The sequence below is a fragment of the Adiantum capillus-veneris genome, chromosome 29 (assembly GCF_014529385.1).
Source record: "Adiantum capillus-veneris isolate H3 chromosome 29, ASM1452938v2, whole genome shotgun sequence".
Lineage (NCBI taxonomy): Eukaryota > Viridiplantae > Streptophyta > Polypodiopsida > Polypodiales > Pteridaceae > Adiantum > Adiantum capillus-veneris.
Genome location: NC_140959.1, coordinates 132,151,044 through 132,170,218, shown reverse-complemented (window position 1 = coordinate 132,170,218; position 19,175 = coordinate 132,151,044). Strand labels below are relative to the sequence as shown.

At 41.6% G+C, this 19,175-nt stretch overlaps 1 protein-coding gene across 4 annotated transcripts; it reads left to right on the top strand.

Moving 5' to 3' along the window:
• The first annotated feature begins 2,829 nt into the window (after positions 1 to 2,829).
• LOC147419934 (uncharacterized) lies at positions 2,830 to 5,982 on the top strand. 4 transcript variants are annotated; one of them, XM_086505719.1, is made up of 6 exons: positions 2,969 to 3,108; positions 3,314 to 3,477; positions 4,034 to 4,105; positions 4,189 to 4,560; positions 4,670 to 4,948; positions 5,039 to 5,982. In XM_086505719.1, the coding sequence occupies exons 4-6, from the start codon at positions 4,227 to 4,229 to the stop codon at positions 5,647 to 5,649; spliced, it is 1,224 nt and encodes a 407-aa protein (XP_086361845.1). In that variant the 5' UTR covers positions 2,969 to 3,108; positions 3,314 to 3,477; positions 4,034 to 4,105; positions 4,189 to 4,226; the 3' UTR covers positions 5,650 to 5,982. The 4 variants fall into 4 exon arrangements, with proteins under 4 accessions (XP_086361842.1, XP_086361845.1, XP_086361843.1 ...); XM_086505718.1 differs by having other exon boundaries at positions 2,975 to 3,108; positions 4,034 to 4,560; XM_086505716.1 differs by lacking the exon at positions 3,314 to 3,477 and having other exon boundaries at positions 2,830 to 3,108; positions 4,034 to 4,560.
• Positions 5,983 to 19,175: the final 13,193 nt, after the last annotated feature.

The window sequence follows — 19,175 nt, the reverse complement described above, 5'->3', positions numbered from 1 at the left end:
CAACTTATATTCCTCCCATCAGCACCAAAAATAGGGTCGACTACTGCCAAACGTTTGATGTAATCATGCATCTTAGGGGGAATTAACCTGTTCCATTCCCTAGCCATGTATCAATCGAGAGAAGCAAGCATACCCGGGGCTCCAAGATCCACCACCCAAAACCCAAACACACAATTTTGAAAAAAAATCCATTGCGAGCAGACCAATAAAAAGCATTAGACAAGAGTTCTCCAACCATGCATGTCCATCCCCATGAAGTACCAAAAAATACTAATCGTTTCAATGTACCACTACAACAACCGAACCTATAGTATTCTCGCAAAAAGGAGCCTCCTTAGGCCCGAATTCTAGTGCAATCTGCAAACATTATGCATAATTGGCAAGCCACACTAGGCGTATGAATCGAGGCAAAACTACTCGTTCTTTGCGCATCCATAACCACGGGTTCAAAGTTTTCAAGACCATATTCAATAACCAAAAACATATTCCATCTGATCACAATTGGTCTTGCTGCACAGTCCACTCGTCCACCAACCGACCACCTTCCAACTCAACAATTCAGGCATCCCCGACCTTGTTGGGCTTCCCATAGAGCAACCATCCTGAGTCTTGTACATGTGTGCACACACGAGCATATGCTCTTTTTTGCCATAAGTTACTTCCCCTGCGAAGGACTTTGATGGGTCAGCACCAAACACCTTCCTCTTTGCATTTCCCGAATGACTCTAAAAAATCTTTTTGCGTTGCTTCCATACACACAACCTAATCTTCTATCAAACTCTCATCCCACTCGCAAGTAATCATACCATAAACCATATCAGCCAAAAGGTGCTTTCCCATTTCCATTACTACACCTAGAGTTAACATCTCATCTGTCTCTCGTCCGAGAGGCACCTTGCCTATCACCCTTCTGTCCAAAATTCTTTGTTGGCTAGCATTCCATACATCCAATATACCTTCGGATTCAATTGCACTTGCGTATAGCTCCAACTGAGCATAGGAGACATCTAATACCTCAACCTCATCAGACGTTGATGGGCGATTTTCAACCCCGCATAAAGGAAGTACATTGCTTACATTAGTGTCCTGTTGTTCACTCCTCAAACTTAAAGTCATAGGGAGTAGCTCCTCTTGAAAGATGGACTACCATCCTCATCACTACGATAAATTTGAGCTAAAAGCCTTTCTAGCTCATTGCATATTCGGTCCAACTCCCCGATCCTATCGGCATAAGTCATCTTGCATTATAGCATTCTTCCTCCCCAGCTCTTTCCTCTTCCATTTGCTTTCCTGCCTCCTTCCATCTACATCTCCATCGAACAATTCCCTATTCCTTTGGCACATCTGTCTCAACTTAAACATTGCATCTCAGATCGCCATACATTGCATTCTCGATCCTCTTCTCTCGCATCATTTTGTGTAGGCATCACCCACCTGCTCCAATTGTCAACATTCACAAAAAAAAAAAGACGCGTGGTTTTTTCAAAGCAAAACGTTGCAACCTCAACATTAAACCATGTCTTTAAAGAGGCCATCTTATCCAAGCTCTGATACCAAACGTTAGGGTCCTTGTGCATCTACAACCAGACGAATTCAAAACAATGACAAGGGCTCCTCCCAAGCCATGGTGTAACTCTATGGCTGGGTCTATAGTTGTCAGCAACAACTGGAAATCCGACACAAAATACTAGAAGGCGCGAGAAGATCTCATAGCCTCAGCTCACGGAGCCAAGTGGGGATCTACAACCAAAACAAAGTGCAACCAGGAGCTCTCTAGCTCGTACCAAGTACTTTGCAAATGCCATACATGGAAGGGGTTTGATGCCCCACACAAAAGTCCAACAAGTTGCCTCAAAATCCCCAAATGCAATAGCATGCTTTGGCTCTGCGGAGTCTAGGCGGATTCACTGTCAATAGCCCTCTGAGGGCCCCAAAAACCTGCTCGCAAAACCCTATAGTAACCAACCTTGCCGTGCACTCACTTCTCTACCAAATGACCACGTGAACCCCCAACGCGAGGGTGCGAAACCACAATCCACTGCGAACACCACAACTCAATGCAAATAAGAGTAAGGGACCAACGTGTCTTGTTCCTCTGAACCAACCCTTTGAACTTGCTCATCGATGAATGCCGTCATTATTAAAAGCAAGCTTGAGCTCTTGGCTGTGTGATTTGGCATGAGGGCAATGTCCTAGATCTTGCCAAGTGGCCACCTGTCAGCTCAAGAATCTGAAAAACCATATTAGGCTTACCGAGTAAAGAAGAGGAACAACACAAAATTAGCAGTGGGACGGTCGACATGATAGTAGAAGAGAATGCCACAGTCCATACATCGATGGGGCAGAAATTGCAGCTAAATCTAAATGCTTACTTTTGTGTATGCTGGTCAAAGGCCATTCCCTTTGAGGCCTTGGAAAATGTTTCCTACTTCTCACTCTTCTTGGCAAGGTCGATGATGAACTTTGCTAACACTTTGTGAGAACCGTGGATGATGACTTCCAAATATGTGCAAAGTTGAGAAACAAGGGACCTCTAAAGCTTTTAACTCAACTTCGCCCATCTGCATGCTTGGGGGAGACCATTATCTATCGGAGGGCTTTCTTGACCAGAGCCTAGAGCAGGGTTTTTGACTCTAACGTTACACATGGTATTTTGTTTGCAAAGCTGGCACTTATCATGATGTAGTCGATTTTGGATCCATTTGTTTTGATCAAGGGCTCAAGAAACCTTAGGCTCACCAAGTAAGGATGAAATTAAAGTAAATTAAAGAATTTTCCCTTCGGAGAATTTCCTTTAAAGAGTGCTCGACGAAGGCACTGTGAACCTCTGAGGCTTTGTTCTACTATTCCTCTGCAGTAATCTAATCAGAAGTGAGAAGAGGGAGAGAGAGAAAATGACTACATCAACACGCTCGCCCCTGCGATGGCAAATGCCTTCTTCTAGGGCGAAGGGCACTATGAACAGTGCAGCTTGCGGGCGGTTGCGGCATCTGCAAGCGGTGGCGACATGGGCCTCTGCACAAGTGCCATCCTCGGTTCGCACCTCGCTTCCACTTCCCAGCTCCTCGGCGCTTCACCTCCTCCCTCTCCCCATTTCACCTGTCAAAGGTATGTAGCATATCCATGTTTTCTTTATGGTCTGTAGAAACGTACTGCAATTAATGTTGATCCAAATTGCGTCTCATCGCATACATGCAACATGGTAATGTGCTTTTCCAGAAGATGATGCAATTGTTACTGGTACATACATGGGCCAAAGGGCTTGTTCGGAAAAAAAAAGAAACACTCATTTTTGTGTGATTTTCTTGCTCAGCCTTACAGCCAAAGCTATGGTGGGTGCACTCACATAGGCAAATCGTTTCATACTCATGAACCAAATTACTGTAGTACGAAGAAGAGGGAAATACAACGCAGTAGAAGATGGGCTGCCCTTGTTACAGTCACAAGTCGGTGCAATAGGACTCTTTTATTTTGTTGGTATGATCTACTTGCTCATCCTCTTATAGCCAAAGCCATGGAGAGTGCACTATACAGAGGCAGAGCAAGCTCTCTTATGTATAGAAAGTTTAGAGTGAATGTTACCTGTCACTTGTATCTTCAACAGTATACTTGCATTTCAAAGTGAATGTTACCTGTCACTTGTATCTTCAACAGTTTACTTGCATTTCCCTTTGATTTGAAAGGGGAGGAAGCTTGCAAGTTTACGCATGAAAGTAACAAGAAAACTTCAGAATGCGAAGGCGTGAAAAAATAATTCTGGTATGTGCAGATGTGTGCATCTCTGTAGGTATCACATGCTTTAATACGAGGCACAGGAGATAGAAATGCAAGATGTCCGTACAAGAGACCAATAAGAATTTCTGAATGTTGTAGGACACCGCCCTAAATTGACAAATTAATCGCAACTACATTCAAGGTCGGAGCATGGCTCATCAAAGTGTAGTGAAGCAGAGTTCTCTTTTGACTCATTGTTGGAGCATTCTACTGAGTTGTTTTGTTCCATGAGGTTCTCATAACTTTATTCTCCAACCAGGTGTGAATCGATTCTCCAGGTTGGAATAAACTGCTCCATCCGTGTAAGAAGCAGGAAAAGGAAGAAGCAAAGGTCAGCGAGTAAGGAAACCTCTCCTCCAGTCAACTGCATCTTATACTATTGCCAATACTGTGCTTTTGAAAACATGAACATAGGCACGCCAAAGGCTTATGTCAAAACAAAGCTTAGTGAAATGGCTGCCCGCCACAAGCTGTCAGAACTAAGCAAAAGTAATGTAGAAAAGAAGGCAAAAACTTCTAACAAGGAGTTAATGACTGCTACGAAAGTGTTATCGATAGAGGGCGCAGGTAGTTCTGGCAAGAAAACAAAGAGGAAGGGCTGGCTATCATTGAAGGAGTTGGCTGCATCTCCAGGCTTATCATCCACTAGTATCAGGCCTGTTGTAGTGAAGTCTACCATCTCTACTCTGACACCACCACGGATGAAGAACTTGGATTCTGTCAAATTGATGCCCATGTTTTCCCAAATGGAGTCCATGGCTGCGACTCCTGTCTCAAGCATTAAAGGTACAAGAAATTTGGTTGCCTGTGATTAAAATTCTTGTTTTATAGAACAATGACCTTTAGGTGCACATTATCGATAAGCACTGACATCAAATTCTTTTTTTGTGTTTAGAACAATGCCCTACGGGTGTCAACAGCACTAAAGCCAACTTTGAATTGGAGCAATGCAATACATCTGCAGGTGAAATAAGCTCAGAGAAGGCTTCAGACTTGGTACATCTTCTTCGAGATCGGGAAACATCCCCTAAGAAGTCTTCTTTATTCACCGCCAAGCTGATGTGTCTCAATGCATCACGTCACCAGCAGCAAAGAGGACTGTCGGATTCTTCAGGAGAAGCGCTAAATTCCAGACATTGTGTGGAGTGTGTTCACCCCATTAACAACATTAAAGGTAAGACTGTAAGCTGTCAAAGGGACCTCCATTGATATGTGATTTGATTACAGCAGAGTACTAATGAAATTTTGGTTCCATTTGTATCAGAAGAACAAACTTCACAGGCTCCCAACTCTCAGAGAAAGTTAGGGCAGAGTGGTGTTGCAATGGAGGTGGAGAATAAGGAGCAGCTGAGCATTAACCCAGCGGCTGCAAATGCTATCATACTGGACGAGCTTACTGTCACCCTTTCCGACTCAAAGCACAATAATCTGACATCTGCAACACTAGACAACTCCTATATAGTTTCACAAATAAGGAGTGCAAGCGTACCTGATGTGCCCACGGGTGGGGGTGCTTTGAAGTTGTTGCAATCATTTTCCGAAAAAGAGCAGGGGGTTTTGACGTTCGAGAAACCTGCCAAATTATTTTCTAGGTGGCAAGATGATGTCAACAAGCTTCAAGACAAAAGTGGAAACAAAGTGCAGTTACCATTTAAAAAAAGAGAATTTGATGATGACAACAGATCACAGAAAGTTGCAAAAAAGCAGAAGCCAATGGTACCCACTGGTTATATAGACATGACAAGAGGCAAAGTAACCACCAATCTTGTACTTGGAAGGGAGTTCCAGTCAAAGATGACACCATTGTTTCGGAGGATGGGTCGTCATTGGTTCACAAAATGTAGATCGAGGACAATCAAGTGGCGGCTTATATGAAGCAAAACCAGTCGCTTATAAGGGGACAAAGACATACCTCGCTTCTCTATTGCTATGAGAGGCCCTTGTTATTGCGATGTCAGATGCGAGCACACTCTTCAGCTCATCTGCATCAATGCGGTATCTTTTTGTCAGTCTTGCTTTTCTATGCATCAGCATTTTGTTAAACTGTACTATCAAAATAGTGATATTAAGGTGGGAAACTACATACCTGCCCTGGAATAGAGGCGGGCAGGGTGTTTGCTCTGTATATACAAGGCTTATAAAAAGTCAATGAGAGGCAGATCATTGCGGGAATCTGTTTCAGTTTCTTTAACAGAGACAATTTGTAGAGGCTTGTCTCTTGTGCATCAATGTTGCGGGTTCTAATCACAGTGGACATAAATCTTCTTACTAATGGTATTCATGGCATTGCAACGATTGGTTGTGCTTGAAGTTATGTTGGTGGCATATTTTCTGTTCTATGAAAATCGATTCACCATTTGGTTTGCCTGTTTAATTGTGACATTGGAGGTAGGTAGGGTTTGTTCTTTGAGCTGTCTTGTGGATTAACAAAGGAAATAGAAGCCCCTTTTCCGAGTATGGCAACCTACCACATTTTCCACAGCTTCTGGTGGCATAAGAGCTGAATAGTGGAGGGATACTATGTGCACCTCAGAAACATCTCCAATGTAGAGGACCTTTGAACTCCTTTCCTCCAAGTCAGATGGCCTCCATTTGGGAGGCTTATATGGGGATGCTTGTGGCCTTTTTGGCATGCTTAATGCTATGGAGGTCTCTCTATAAGTATAACACTTTTGCCAATGAGTCTACCATGACATGGGGATCAAAGCTAAGCACAACTACTCTTTTTTCCATTCTTTCTCAATGGAATGATTTTTTAAGCTAAAACATTTTATTGATCGCATGTTATTGTTTGCGTTAAAAAAGACTAGCACTTGAACAAAGAACATGTAGAAAACAATATATAATCTTTGGAATTTTGTCATTAACCACCAATATGTGCTTATAGTGTTGCCTTGAGCCCACTTCAATGATGATAACGGATGGCTTCTTCCCATTTGGGCGATAACTCATGAATGTTGTTTCATACCTACAGCATTGGGGTCGATCGTTTGAAGTGCTTGTAATGGACTGATGAGCAATCCAGAAATGGCTTGATAATAGCACTATCCCTCTCCCTCTCTAAATTTTGTGCAGTACTAAGAGGGTAATGATGTTCACAATGGTAAAAAAGCACTATCACATCGTTCTCGAGAAGCATGTAGGGCGTGTGGCTGATTGGCAAGGTAGAAGGAGCGGAGGCTCGGGGGGCGCCCCCAAAAAGTTGTGCTGCCCCTACAACTTCATCCATGCAATATTGACTCCCTCACTCAACAACCTCTCTTGCCTAGGTCTAGCCTCATGCAAGTCTTTGCCTCCAATGCAGCTTGAGCTTCCCTCTAGGGTTCAAGGATCAGGTTAAAATGATTAAAAAACGGTTGTTCTCATGTCCATGGGTAGATGGCAGTTTAGAGGAGAATATGCCCAAATTGATGTCCATCAACCTTAGCCATTCTAGTCACATGCTAGTCAATGTGTGCTACTGAAAGGTGTACTCAATTCTACTAGTAGCTTCTTGTTGACCAAATTATGCCCAAATTGATGGCCATCAACCTTAGCCATTCTAGTTGATGTGTGCTACTGGAAGGTATACTCATTGATTCTACTAAATAGCTTCTTGTTAGACTCTAGCCACCCAATCAGTGAGATTCTCGCACATGCACATACCTTTGATTTTGCGGGGGTAGTAATGCTAGCCAATCAAATAAAGAAACTCAAAGATCTTGTCATTTGATACTTTTGAAAGCAACACTTTTCTGTAAGTATTCATTTGGATAGTAGAAAGCCAAACTTAAGAAAGATTGCAATAGAATGCTTCCACAAGGGAAAAGCAAGTGGAGACTATGGGAGGGGCTGTGAGCCCACTCTAGAGGCCAATGAATTGAAACATTCTCAAGACATTTTTCTTATCATAGCATCCCAAAAAGCAAAAAACTTGTGGCACACCAACATGGCTACATGCTCTGTGAGGCTAGTCATGCTACCAAAGGTAGCGTTTGATGGTTTCCAATGAAGAAAGCATACAAAAATTAGTAATTATGATAGAACTCATCATGATCTATTGGATTAATAAAAAACCAACCAAGCTCCTCAATCATTCCTCCAAGCTCATTTATGAAACGGCCATGCTCAAGCTCATTGCAAAGGCTCTGATTAGATTTTAATGGTTTACACCTCAAACAAGTGCAAAATGGTTAGATAGGTAAAGATCCTTTAGGATTATGATTGTAACCTACAATATTATAAAGAGTGATAATGTAATAGAAAGGTGCTCTAAGTGGCTAAAAACCCAAGGGGTCGATATCAAAATATGTAAGTGTAGCACCTGAGTTCACCTGAAGGTGTGTTTTATATTTCAAAGAGTTACAAAAATACATGTACAAGAGGGGGGTTAAAATGGAACTTTTTAATAAGTTATAGGTTTATGAAAGAAAAGGGGCCCTTTAATCCACGGTGAAGTACGTGTGAAAGGTTTTATACATACCTCTTGAATGTACATACTATAGGTATTTTTGAAAGACCCCCCCCCCCCCCCCCCCCCCCCCCCCCCTTTTCTTGGCCTTAAGCAGGGTTTGGTGGTGCAAAAAAAGGATCAATTTTAGCTCCATCTTACGTGAATTATGGTGTCAAGGTGGTTTGGAGTTGTTGGAAATAGGGTTGCAGGGAAACACACACAGCTTGCAAAAGACTAAGAAGCTCAAGGCACGCAACAAAGAGTATTATTGCTTAGTGCACAATGAAAGTAGCCCTAGAGTGATGGACACATACGCAAGGCACGAGGGAAAAAACCTCTTATTGAGGGAAGAAATTCCCTGGCGGTCCTAAGTGCGTTCACACACATCACTGCCACATGTATATGGTAACAAATCCCTCATGGGCGTGATGCGATGAACGAGATCACCGAGTATAGGGAAGTGCCATGCCCTGAGGACATGATCAGTCCACAAAGGGGAATAAGTCCAAAGCTTGCAGAAAGCTTCAAACTTATCCACGAGACAATGCCTTTGTGAAAAGATCTACAAGGTTGTCATGTGTTGGCACATAAGCAAAGCTGATCTCTCGTGCTGAGAGTCTCTCCTTGACATAGTGATAATGCACCTCAATGTGCTTTGTGCGAGCATGAAAAACTGGCTTCCTTGCTCGGGGGGTTCACTATGTGTAAAACTACCATATCACGTGCATTCAAAACATATTTGTAAAACCCTTTATTTGTGAATTTTGTTAAGAATATAACGTACCCTTTTCTTTTAAAATTTGTAAGTTTTTTTTCAAATTTGAAAAAATAATGCCCTTATGTATATATATTTTTGTAAGTTTCAAGACTTTAAATACCTTTCTATTGAACTCACGTGATAGGTTACATTTTTATTAGGTGATCTCCCCGGGCTTCCTTGCAACTGCCAACGTGCTTTGAATGTTAGTATAGATGATGTTGGTAGTGTCTTGTCCAACACCTAAATCATCCATAAGGCGTCTGGGCCATACACACTCAACCGTAGATCTGAAGATTGCCCTGTACTTAGCCTCACAACTGGAAGTGACCACAATAGGTTTCTTCTTGCTCAACCATGATATGCATGAACTACCGAGCATGAAACAAAAATCACTCATGGACACTCACGTGTCATAACAACTAGCTCAATTTGAGTTCAAAAAAGCATATAAATATGGCCACAATGATCCCCCCTTTGAATAAAACAACACAAGATTTAAAGTGCCACAAGTAGCGAAAGATCCTCTTGACAACCTGCCAATGATTAGACCCTGGGCTATGCATAAATTTGATAAGCTGTGAGAGTGCAAATTGAATATTTGGCCTAGTGTTGCATACATATATAAGGTATCCAATAGCAGGTTGGTAAAGAGTGACATCGGCATCATGAAGACTCAACGTCAAACTTGTTTCTAGGGGATTGGCCATAGTTTTGCAATCCTCAAGTCCAAACTTACATAGCAATGTCTCTATTAACTTGTTTGACACAAGGAAATACCACCATCACACTAGTTAAATTGTATGCCCAAGTAATGATGCAACAACCCCAAATATTTCATCTTGAAAGTAGCATTCAAATCAGCCTTAAAGTCATCACACTTTACATACAAAGTGCTTTCTGGTGGACTGCTACAAAAACCTCATTTAACCAAATGAGTGTCAGCTTTCTCATACCAAGCAGAAGGAGATTGCTTCAACCCATACAAATGTTTCTTACATTTGCACACTTATCTTCCTATTACCATATACATGTGGTAGTGATGTGTGTGAACACAGTAGGACCGCCGGGGCATTTTTTCCTCTTTAGGAGTTTTTTCCCCCGAGCATTGTATATACGCCCATCACTCTAGGGCTATCCATCTTTCCATTGCACACTAAGTAACACACTCTCTATTGTGTGCCTTGAGATTCCTTCATCTTCTCCAAACTGTGTGCATTTCTCTGCAACCCTAATTCCAACAATTTGTATCAGAGTAGGTTACGTCTTCTCGAGCTTAGTCGCCAGTTGCTCCAGCACACGCCTGCTCACTTTCTCCGATTGCAGTGAAGTTTGGCGAGCTTTCATAGGTCGACAAATATTTCAAGATAACTCGTAGAGCTAGGTCTGCTTAGATTTCTCATTCGGGCTCATTTCGACCTCCGTTTCCACTACAGGCAGGTCTGCACAAGCAATTTTGTCATTTTGTGCAAAATTTCTGTGAGTGTCGTTTTCTCCATAACAGGTGCCTTACATCCTTCTACGGTTTGTGCTATATAGCACGTGTTTTTCCCCCTCCGTTTCTCCTATTTTTGGGCAGTTTTCACAGCAGGTGCAGCATTTACCATGGCTGACAACAACACAGATGTCTTTAAGATGTTTGCTGCCGAGGACAGGTTGGATGGGGACAATTACCCTATGTAGGCTTATATGATTCAACACGTTCTTATGTCAAAGAGCATCTGGAATATTGTGCAGGGCATTGATGTACGTCCTGGTTCTAAGAATGTAGGCAATGTTGAGGATGTTGCAAGTCTTGCTGCAAGGATTGCTGCTATTAGAGTTGTTTTGCCTACGGCAGAACAAGCTCGTTGGGATGTAAAGGATGCGCAGGCTCATGCATTGATTGCGTTCTTTGTGAAGCGCACCATTGTTCCTCACATCCGTTCAGCAAAATCTACAAAACAGGCTTGGGATATTCTAGCAGGTCTTTATGCAAGTCGCAATGAGGCTAAAATTGCTTTGCTGCGTAAAGAGTTGGAGTCGAAGATTATGCATGAGGAAGATAATATGGACACTTTCCTTGCTAGTATCAAGGATATCAATGAGCAGCTTATCTCTGCAGGTAAAGTCATTTCAGACAGTTCACTTGTGCAAACTGTTCTTGATGCCTTACCAGATTCTTACCAGACATTTGCTAGTACTTGGAGACCTCTGACCCAAAAAAAACAGGACTAGACAGCGTGCACTTGAACAAGCTTTTATTGCTTCTCAAAGAAAGGGTGGCATTGCAACCACTTCTTATGGTTTTGCTGCGAGTGGCAAAACTTGTGTTCCTAAAGCTTCTAATGGCAGCAATTCATCTGAAAATTCTGGTGACAAGGGCAAAAAGAAGATGTGTTGCCATTATTGTAAATCTAATGATCACTTGATCAAGCAGTGTCCTAAGTTGAAGGCCAAAGAGGCTAAGAAGAAAGAGGGTGGTTCCACTGCAAATGATGGTTCCACTACAAATGCAGCCATTGTTGAGTCTTCTGTGAAAGGAGACTATGTTGCTGATGTTGATGCAGAATGGGCTTTTAGTGTAGAGTGAACTTACAATCCTACTGTCCATGATGCATGCTTGTCAGTTGTTGCACATTCACATCTGTGGTATTTCGACAGTGGTGCTACAAAGCACATTACCTCACATCGTGAATTGTTCACCTCTCTCTCGTCTGTCCCTCATGGGAATTCAGTCACTTGTGCCAACACTGCCTCTTATCCGGTTCATGGAGTTGGAAAGATTGTGCTTACTACTGCAAATGGCAGTTCCTTCACACTTGTTGATGCACTTTATGTACCTGGGAGTAAGAAGAATCTCTTGTCTGTATCCTCACTTGCTAGACTTGGACTTGTAGTCAAATTTGTGGATGACAGATGCACAGTTCATGATCTCAGTTTTGGTGCTAAAATTGTTGCATCTGGCCTTTTGTGCCGTAGGCTGTATAAGCTCACTTTGTATGACAAGTGTGGAAATTTTTTTGCAAATGCTGTTGCACTTTCAAGGGCTATTTCAGATGCAAAACTTGGCATGCACATTTTGGTCATCTGAATTTTGCCAGTTTGCTGCGTTTGCAGAAAGCTGATATGGTTGCTTCTTTGCTGCCTCTTGAAGCACCTATCAAACATGTTTGTGAAGGCTGTATTCTCGGTAAAATGCAGCGTTCTAAGTCTCCAAAGGATGGTTCAGTTAGGGCCACATAAAAGTTGCAACTTGTGCATAGTGATGTTTGTGGGTCCATGCAAACTCCGTCCTTGGGAAATTACCTGTACTTCGTGACTTTCATTGCTGATTACTCCAGGCATGCATGGGTATTTCCGCTTAAAGCGAAGTCCGAAGTTTTTATGTGCTTCAAACAATTTCTGGCTATGGCTGAAAATGTCTTGAAATGTACTATGTGCACCCTCCGTTCCGAGTATATGTCTCATGAATTCAATTCATTTCTGGCTAGTCATGGGATAAAACACCAATGTACAGTGCCTTCTACACCTTAGCAAAATGGTGTTGCTGAGAGAAAAAACAGGTCACTTACGAAAATGGCACGATGTATGGTCAAAAGTCAAGCTTTGCCGCATTGTTTTTGGCTTGAGGCCATCATGTGTGCCACTTATGTATTAAACAGGTGTCCTACGAAAGCTTTGCAGTCTATTACTCCATATGAAGCATGGCATGATAGAAAGCCTTCTATTGAGCACATGCGTGTTTTTGACTGGTTGGCATATGCTTTGGTGCCACAAACACAACGCAAAAAATTGGATGATAAGGCTATCAAATTTATTTTTGTTGGTTATAGTGTTGAAAGCAAAGGTTACAAGTTGTATCATCCGCAAACAAAATGTATTCTGGCTTCACGGGATGTAGTGTTTGTGGAAGATTCTGTTCAGCCCTTGCTGTCATGTACTAGAGACAGTAAGGGACAGTAATGTAAGCTCACATGACATTTATGACACTTTGTTGCCTCTTTTCAGTGGGTGAAAATATGAATGTAAGTTTCAATGAGGCAAATGTACAGCCTATGGGGGTTTGTGAAAATGTTATAGATAAGCCTATCACTGATGGAGATGTACATGTACTTCATGAGGAAAGGGCTGAAAATGAGCAAGCTAGAGGTATGCCAAAGTGGCTGCTGCACACTTTGCGTGTCAGTAAATTGGATGCACCTTTGTCTAGTCGTACTCGTTCAGGCTCTCGCCATGCATCTTATGCATCAGATTGTTATGCTTTGGCTGTGTCTAGCTTACATGATGTTGAGGAACCTCTATCTTTTGATGAAGCAAAGAATTTAGAAAATTGGATGGCTACCATGCAATCAGAATATGATGGACTTATATAAAATGACACATGAAATTTATGTGATTTGCCTCCTAGCAAAAAGGCCATTGGTACGAAGTGGGTTTACAAGTTGAAACGCAAGCCAAGTGGTGAGATCGATCGCCATAAGGCTCGACTTGTTGCAAAGGGTTATGCACAACACAAAGGCATAGATTATGAAGAGACTTTTTCTCCCACTTGTCGTATGACTACTCTGTGTTTTCTATGTGCATTGGCAGCTCATTTTGGTTGGGATGTACATCAATCAGACATTGTTACTGCTTTCTTGAATGGTGACATATTTGAGGAAGTTTATGTAACGCACCCTTGTGGTTTTGTCCTTTGGACAAAGTGTGCAAATGTAACAAGGCTTTGTATGGGTTGAAGCAATCTCCTCGTGCTTGGTATGAGAAAGCTGACACTCATTTGGTCAAACGAGGCTTTCGTAACAGTCCAACAGAAAGCACATTGTATGTAAATCGTGAGGGTGATGTACTTCTCATTGTGGTTCTTTATGTTGATGATTTGCTGATCACTGGACCAAATGAGAGACATATTGCTGAATTTAAGGCTGATTTGAATGCTACTTTCAAGATGAAAGATTTAGGGTTGTTGCATGATTACTTGGGTATATAGTTTAAGCAGTGTGATGGTGGTATTGCCTTGTGTCAGACAAGTTACATAGAGACATTGCTATGTAAGTTTGGACGTGAGGATTGCAAACCTATTGCCACTCCCATGGAAACAGGTTTGAAGTTGAGTCTACATGATGCTGGCGATCCTGTTGATGTCACTCTTTACCAAACTGCTGTTGGCTGCCTCATTTATGTATGCAACACAAGGCCAGATATTCAATTTGCAGTCTCACAAGTCAGCAGATTTATGCATAGCCCAGGGTCTAAGCATTGGCAGGCTGTCAAGATATTTTTTCGCTACCTTAGTGGCACTTTACATCTTGGCTTGTTTTATCCTCATTGCCGCCAGATTTACATCCTTTTTCGGACTCAGATTGGGCTGGTTGTTTTGACACGCGAGCATCCACAAGTGGTTTTTGTTTCATGCTTGGCAGTTCATGTATATCATGGTTGAGCAAGAAGCAACCTACTGTGGTCACTTCGAGTTGTGAGGCTGAGTACAAGGCAGTCTTCACATCTACGGTTGAGTGTGTATGGCTCAGACACCTTATGGCTGATTTGGGTGTTGGACAGGACACTGCCAACACTATCTACACTGACAGTCAGAGCGCATTGGCAGTCGCGAGGAACCGAGTTTTTCATGCTCGCACAAAGCACATTGACGTGCATTACCATTATGTCAGGGAGAGGCTCTCAGCAGGAGAGATCAACTTGGCTTATGTGCCAACACAGGACAACCTTGCAGATCTTTTCACAAAGGCAATGTCTCGGGAGAAGCTTGAAGCTTTTTGAAAAGCTTGGGGCTTACTCCCCTTTGTGGACTGATCATGTCCTCGGGGCATGGCACTTCCCTTTACTCATGTGCCAGCTCTCGTTCACCGCATCACTCCAGGGGGGATTTGTTACCATATACATGTGGTGGTGATGTGTGTGAACACACTAGGACCACCGGGGCATTTTTTCCCTCGTTAGGAGGTTTTTTCTCCCGAGCATTGTATATACGCCATGACTCTAGGGCTGTCCATCTTTCCATTGCACACTAAGTAACACACTCTCTATTGTGTGCCTCGAGCTTCCTTCGTCGTCTCCAAGCTGTGTGCATTTCTCTGCAACCCTAATTCCAACACTTCCTTCCCTTTAATGACAAAACCACGAGGCTGCATTACATAAACTTCTTGAAATATGTCACTATTCAAGAAAGCAGTAACAATATCTGATTGATGTACATCCCATCCAAAATGAGCTGCGAATGCACATAGAAAACACACAGTAGTCATAGGACAAGTGGGAGCAAAAGTCTCTTCATAATCTATGTCTATTTTCTATGGATAACCTTTTGCAACAAGTTGTCATAAAATCTTATATCTAACTAACCCAAATGATTTTCTCATGTTAAACTGATCATTTAATGTGGGAGAATAAACAGGAACAAGGGTTAGAATAATTTAGACATGTGCTTATAAATCTATCTCAACATGACGCCAAAGTCGAAGGGTCCAAATGAGAGATGGTGTGTCAAAGAGAAATGCTAGAATGGAGCTTAAAGACCTGAGGGTTAGCTTCTTTAAAGACCTCCAAAGGTTAGTGTTAAAAGTCCTTAGACCTTAGGAAAGCTAGGGTTGTGTTTGAGCTGGAAACCTGGCCCAAGCACGAGGTGCTTATCGTGCTTGCTGACTAAAGTGCTTAACACTAGGTTGGTAACCTAACGGGACATAAAAGTGTCCTTTCAGGGTTTTGAAAAAAACCTCCAAAACCATAGTAGATCCACTCATTTTGTAAAATCCTTTCATTAGGTTATAGTTCAAGGCCTACTACACATGGAAAAAATAAGAAACTTGTAAAATTTCTCATCTTTTGGTCACACCAAGCCTCCAAAGTTGATGGACCAGTACATTTTCATCAAAACAGTCATTTCTTACGTTTTGTTGCATAAAAATAAGATTAGGGATTTTTGTAGGACTTGAGATAAATTCCCTAGTTAACTTCAATGGGTTGGTGATCAGAACATATGATTGCTTCTCACTCACTATTTTTTGTTTTGCCAAAAGAAATAGGTACAAAAAAGTTGAATTTTTACCATTCTGCAAACCTATCATCAAAGTTTCTATAGCCACGCTCAATACAAATAATATATGCATGTTTTCTTAGTTCCCTATTGTCCTTTAGGTTCATAAGGAGCCATGGAGCATGTCAAAAGAATAATACATCTCTTACCAAGGGGAATCTTGGGGACAAAGATGAAGTGCTAAATACAACAAACATGAAAAAACTGGGTTCAACATTATGAGTTGTAGAATCCCATAGAAACTAGTCAATATCTAGCCAAATTTGATCCTTATGACTAGATATGGTTACTACCTACAAAATGCATGTAGTTGTCACAAGAAACTAACAATATTGAAAAAGCTATACTTGATATACTAGAATGTTTCGTTTTCTTCTATAATTGAAAAAATCAACCATCGTTGTCTACTATGCAAAATAGGGTATTAGGTGCCCCAAAACTCAAGGAATATTAGCTTTATGTTACAATATGCGACATAGAGAATCAAAACTGCATTTGGATATCATGAAAACCACCAAAAAAATCATAGAAGAGCTAAAATTTGCTAAAAAACAGGATTTGACAATTTTTGTAATTTGGTCATAACTTACAACTTTAACATATATTTCTCCCTAGAAGCATCAGGACATGTTGAGGACTACTAAAGATAGTTCTCTAGCATTATAGACCTCACAAACATGAATTCTAGAGTGGTATAGTTGCAAAAAGTTGAAAAAAACCAAAAACAGGACCCGTTTTTTCACACAGTTTAGGTTGTGAAATGTTGTGCAAGGACAAGGTTAAAGATGGAATTGATATTCCAAAAAAATGTCAAGTTTTTTTCAGCTCATGAGACAACTTTGTAGACAGATAGCACCTCCAAATCCATTTTGAAACTCTTGACATAATTCAAGGAAAATGGTCACTTCACAGGACATAAAAGTGTCCCAGGACATAAAAGTGTCCCATCACCAACCTAGTGTTAAGGTGCTCGAGGTCCTTAATGGATAAGGTGCTAAGGTGATCCATGACTAAGGTTCTTGAGGGGCTTAAGGTGTTCCCAAAGTCGACAAAGATCCCTACTCATGGGGGGGACAAGCCGTAATTGCAGGGGCATGAGAGACAACACATACACCCTCACACAAGGCAAGACTAGTCTAAAGAAGCAACAAGGAAACATGTCAATTTCCTCTCCATGTTGCACTCATAAGGTGCCTAAAGCCTATTGGTTGGCCTCTAAAGGGACCCATGATAATTTAGCTATTTAAATTAACTGTTTATGCATTTATCAAGTCCTCTCTCTCAAAGGGGAATGGGGAACACTTGTCCCAAGGCTAGAATGGTTGCTTGATATACACTATGCATGTGATTGGCTAGGCTTGTAGGGGTCCAATCAATTTCCATAATGTTACAAGGGGGGTTGACCGAGGAAGCTAGGGGTGTGCTTGGGGGGTATACTCTCTCTCTCACACACACTCACATGCTCATTCTTGCTTGCCAAAGTGCAAGAGCTCCATATCCTTCTCCAAGATTGTTGAGAAGTTGAGAGCCTACACCAACACTGTTGGCTATGGAATACAAATCCAACCAAGAGCCATGATTCAATGCTTAAGCTTGACATCTTATTCATCATCATTATTATGCTATGCTATGCAAGAAGAGTGATGATAAGTGAGGAACTATCTCTTTCTCGGATGTTACTTCTTCTTCCTCTTCCCTACCCTCATTCCCTGCTAGCTCTCTCCACCTTTGAAGGTGTTTGAGGCCTTGGGACTGAGACCGGGGATGGTTAATGCTTTTACAAATTTTATGTTATGCTCGTGATGCATGAAGCTTTCCATTTTCATTGCATCACCTACGTCACAAGGAACGCAAAGATTGTATTTTACCAAGTCTCTCTTTATGGGAGAAACTATAATACAAAAGCCTATTGGAGGGGGCACCGGCTCCACATAAATCTAGTCCTCAATTGTTGTTAAGTTCTCTAACTCTCTCTCTCGCAAAGTATTGTTCATGCCAAGTTAATTAAGTCTAATGCTTATGTTTCTATTACTAGTTAAGTTCACCCTCTATGTTCTCAAAGTAGTCTCCTAAAAATGCTCACTATAATTCTCTTGATTCCTCTATTCTCAATGTTCATAGGCCATTTTCATTACATTGGTATCAAAGCTATTGGTTTCTCTTTTCTTGCTTAAGCAAAGAGGTCCTTAAGTTTTCCATGAAAGGTTGGACATGTTCATTGCAATAGGGTAAGTGGGATAGTGATCTATTATGTTAGTTGAAAAGGACTTATTTCGAGGTACACTGTTGGGAACTATAGTCTTAATAATGGAGTCTCTCGGGGCTTGCCTTTGGCTTAACCATTATTGAGCTATCATCAAGCTCAATAGAACCATAATCAATCGAGCAATGTTAGACCCTCTACACTAGTCTTTGCAATCAACAATGTCCAAACCATGGGTGTGGCTACTTGAGAACTAATTTTCAAAGGTAAAGAAGAGTAGGACTAAGTTTTTGAGGGTACCAAAGCACAAACTAATTTACACAAAAGTTTAATTAGCATGGCTGACAATAATCAAGAGAATAGAATGAATATTGACAACTGGATTTTTCAAATAAAGGTGCTAATTATGATGCCCCCATGTTTGTTAGTTATCTTGTTACTAGGTTGCAACAAAAAGAGATGGGTAACCCTGCTTTGCAAACCAAAGTTACTCAACATCTTCGTGCATATGGGATTTTCCTTCCTCTCCAAGAGGAGAGAGAGATTAGGAGGCCTCTTGATGAGACTCCCACAAGAAGACTCTCTCCCATAAGAGAGGAGGATTACAAAGAACGAGAAATAAGTGAATCACTAAATTCCTATGAAGATGTGGCTCCACGAAGACGATGGTCTAGACAATCGCCAACTCCTCCCAAGAGAAAATGGTCAACCCATAGTCCTTCTCGTCATCACTCTGAAAGGGAAGAGAGGAAACACAGGAAGAAAAAGGCAAGAAAGAGGTCACCCTCTTCTCCTTCTTCTTCACCTTCCTCCTCTTCCAATGAGAGCAACAACTATTCTCCTAGAGAATACAAGAGGAGAAGACATCACAAATCCTACCCTGCATGGAGAAGGTCCCAAAAGCTTAAGAAGTTCAAAGAGGGAGGAAAGAGTATCTCTTTTCTCATGTATGATGGCACCTTTGGTGCCACCGACA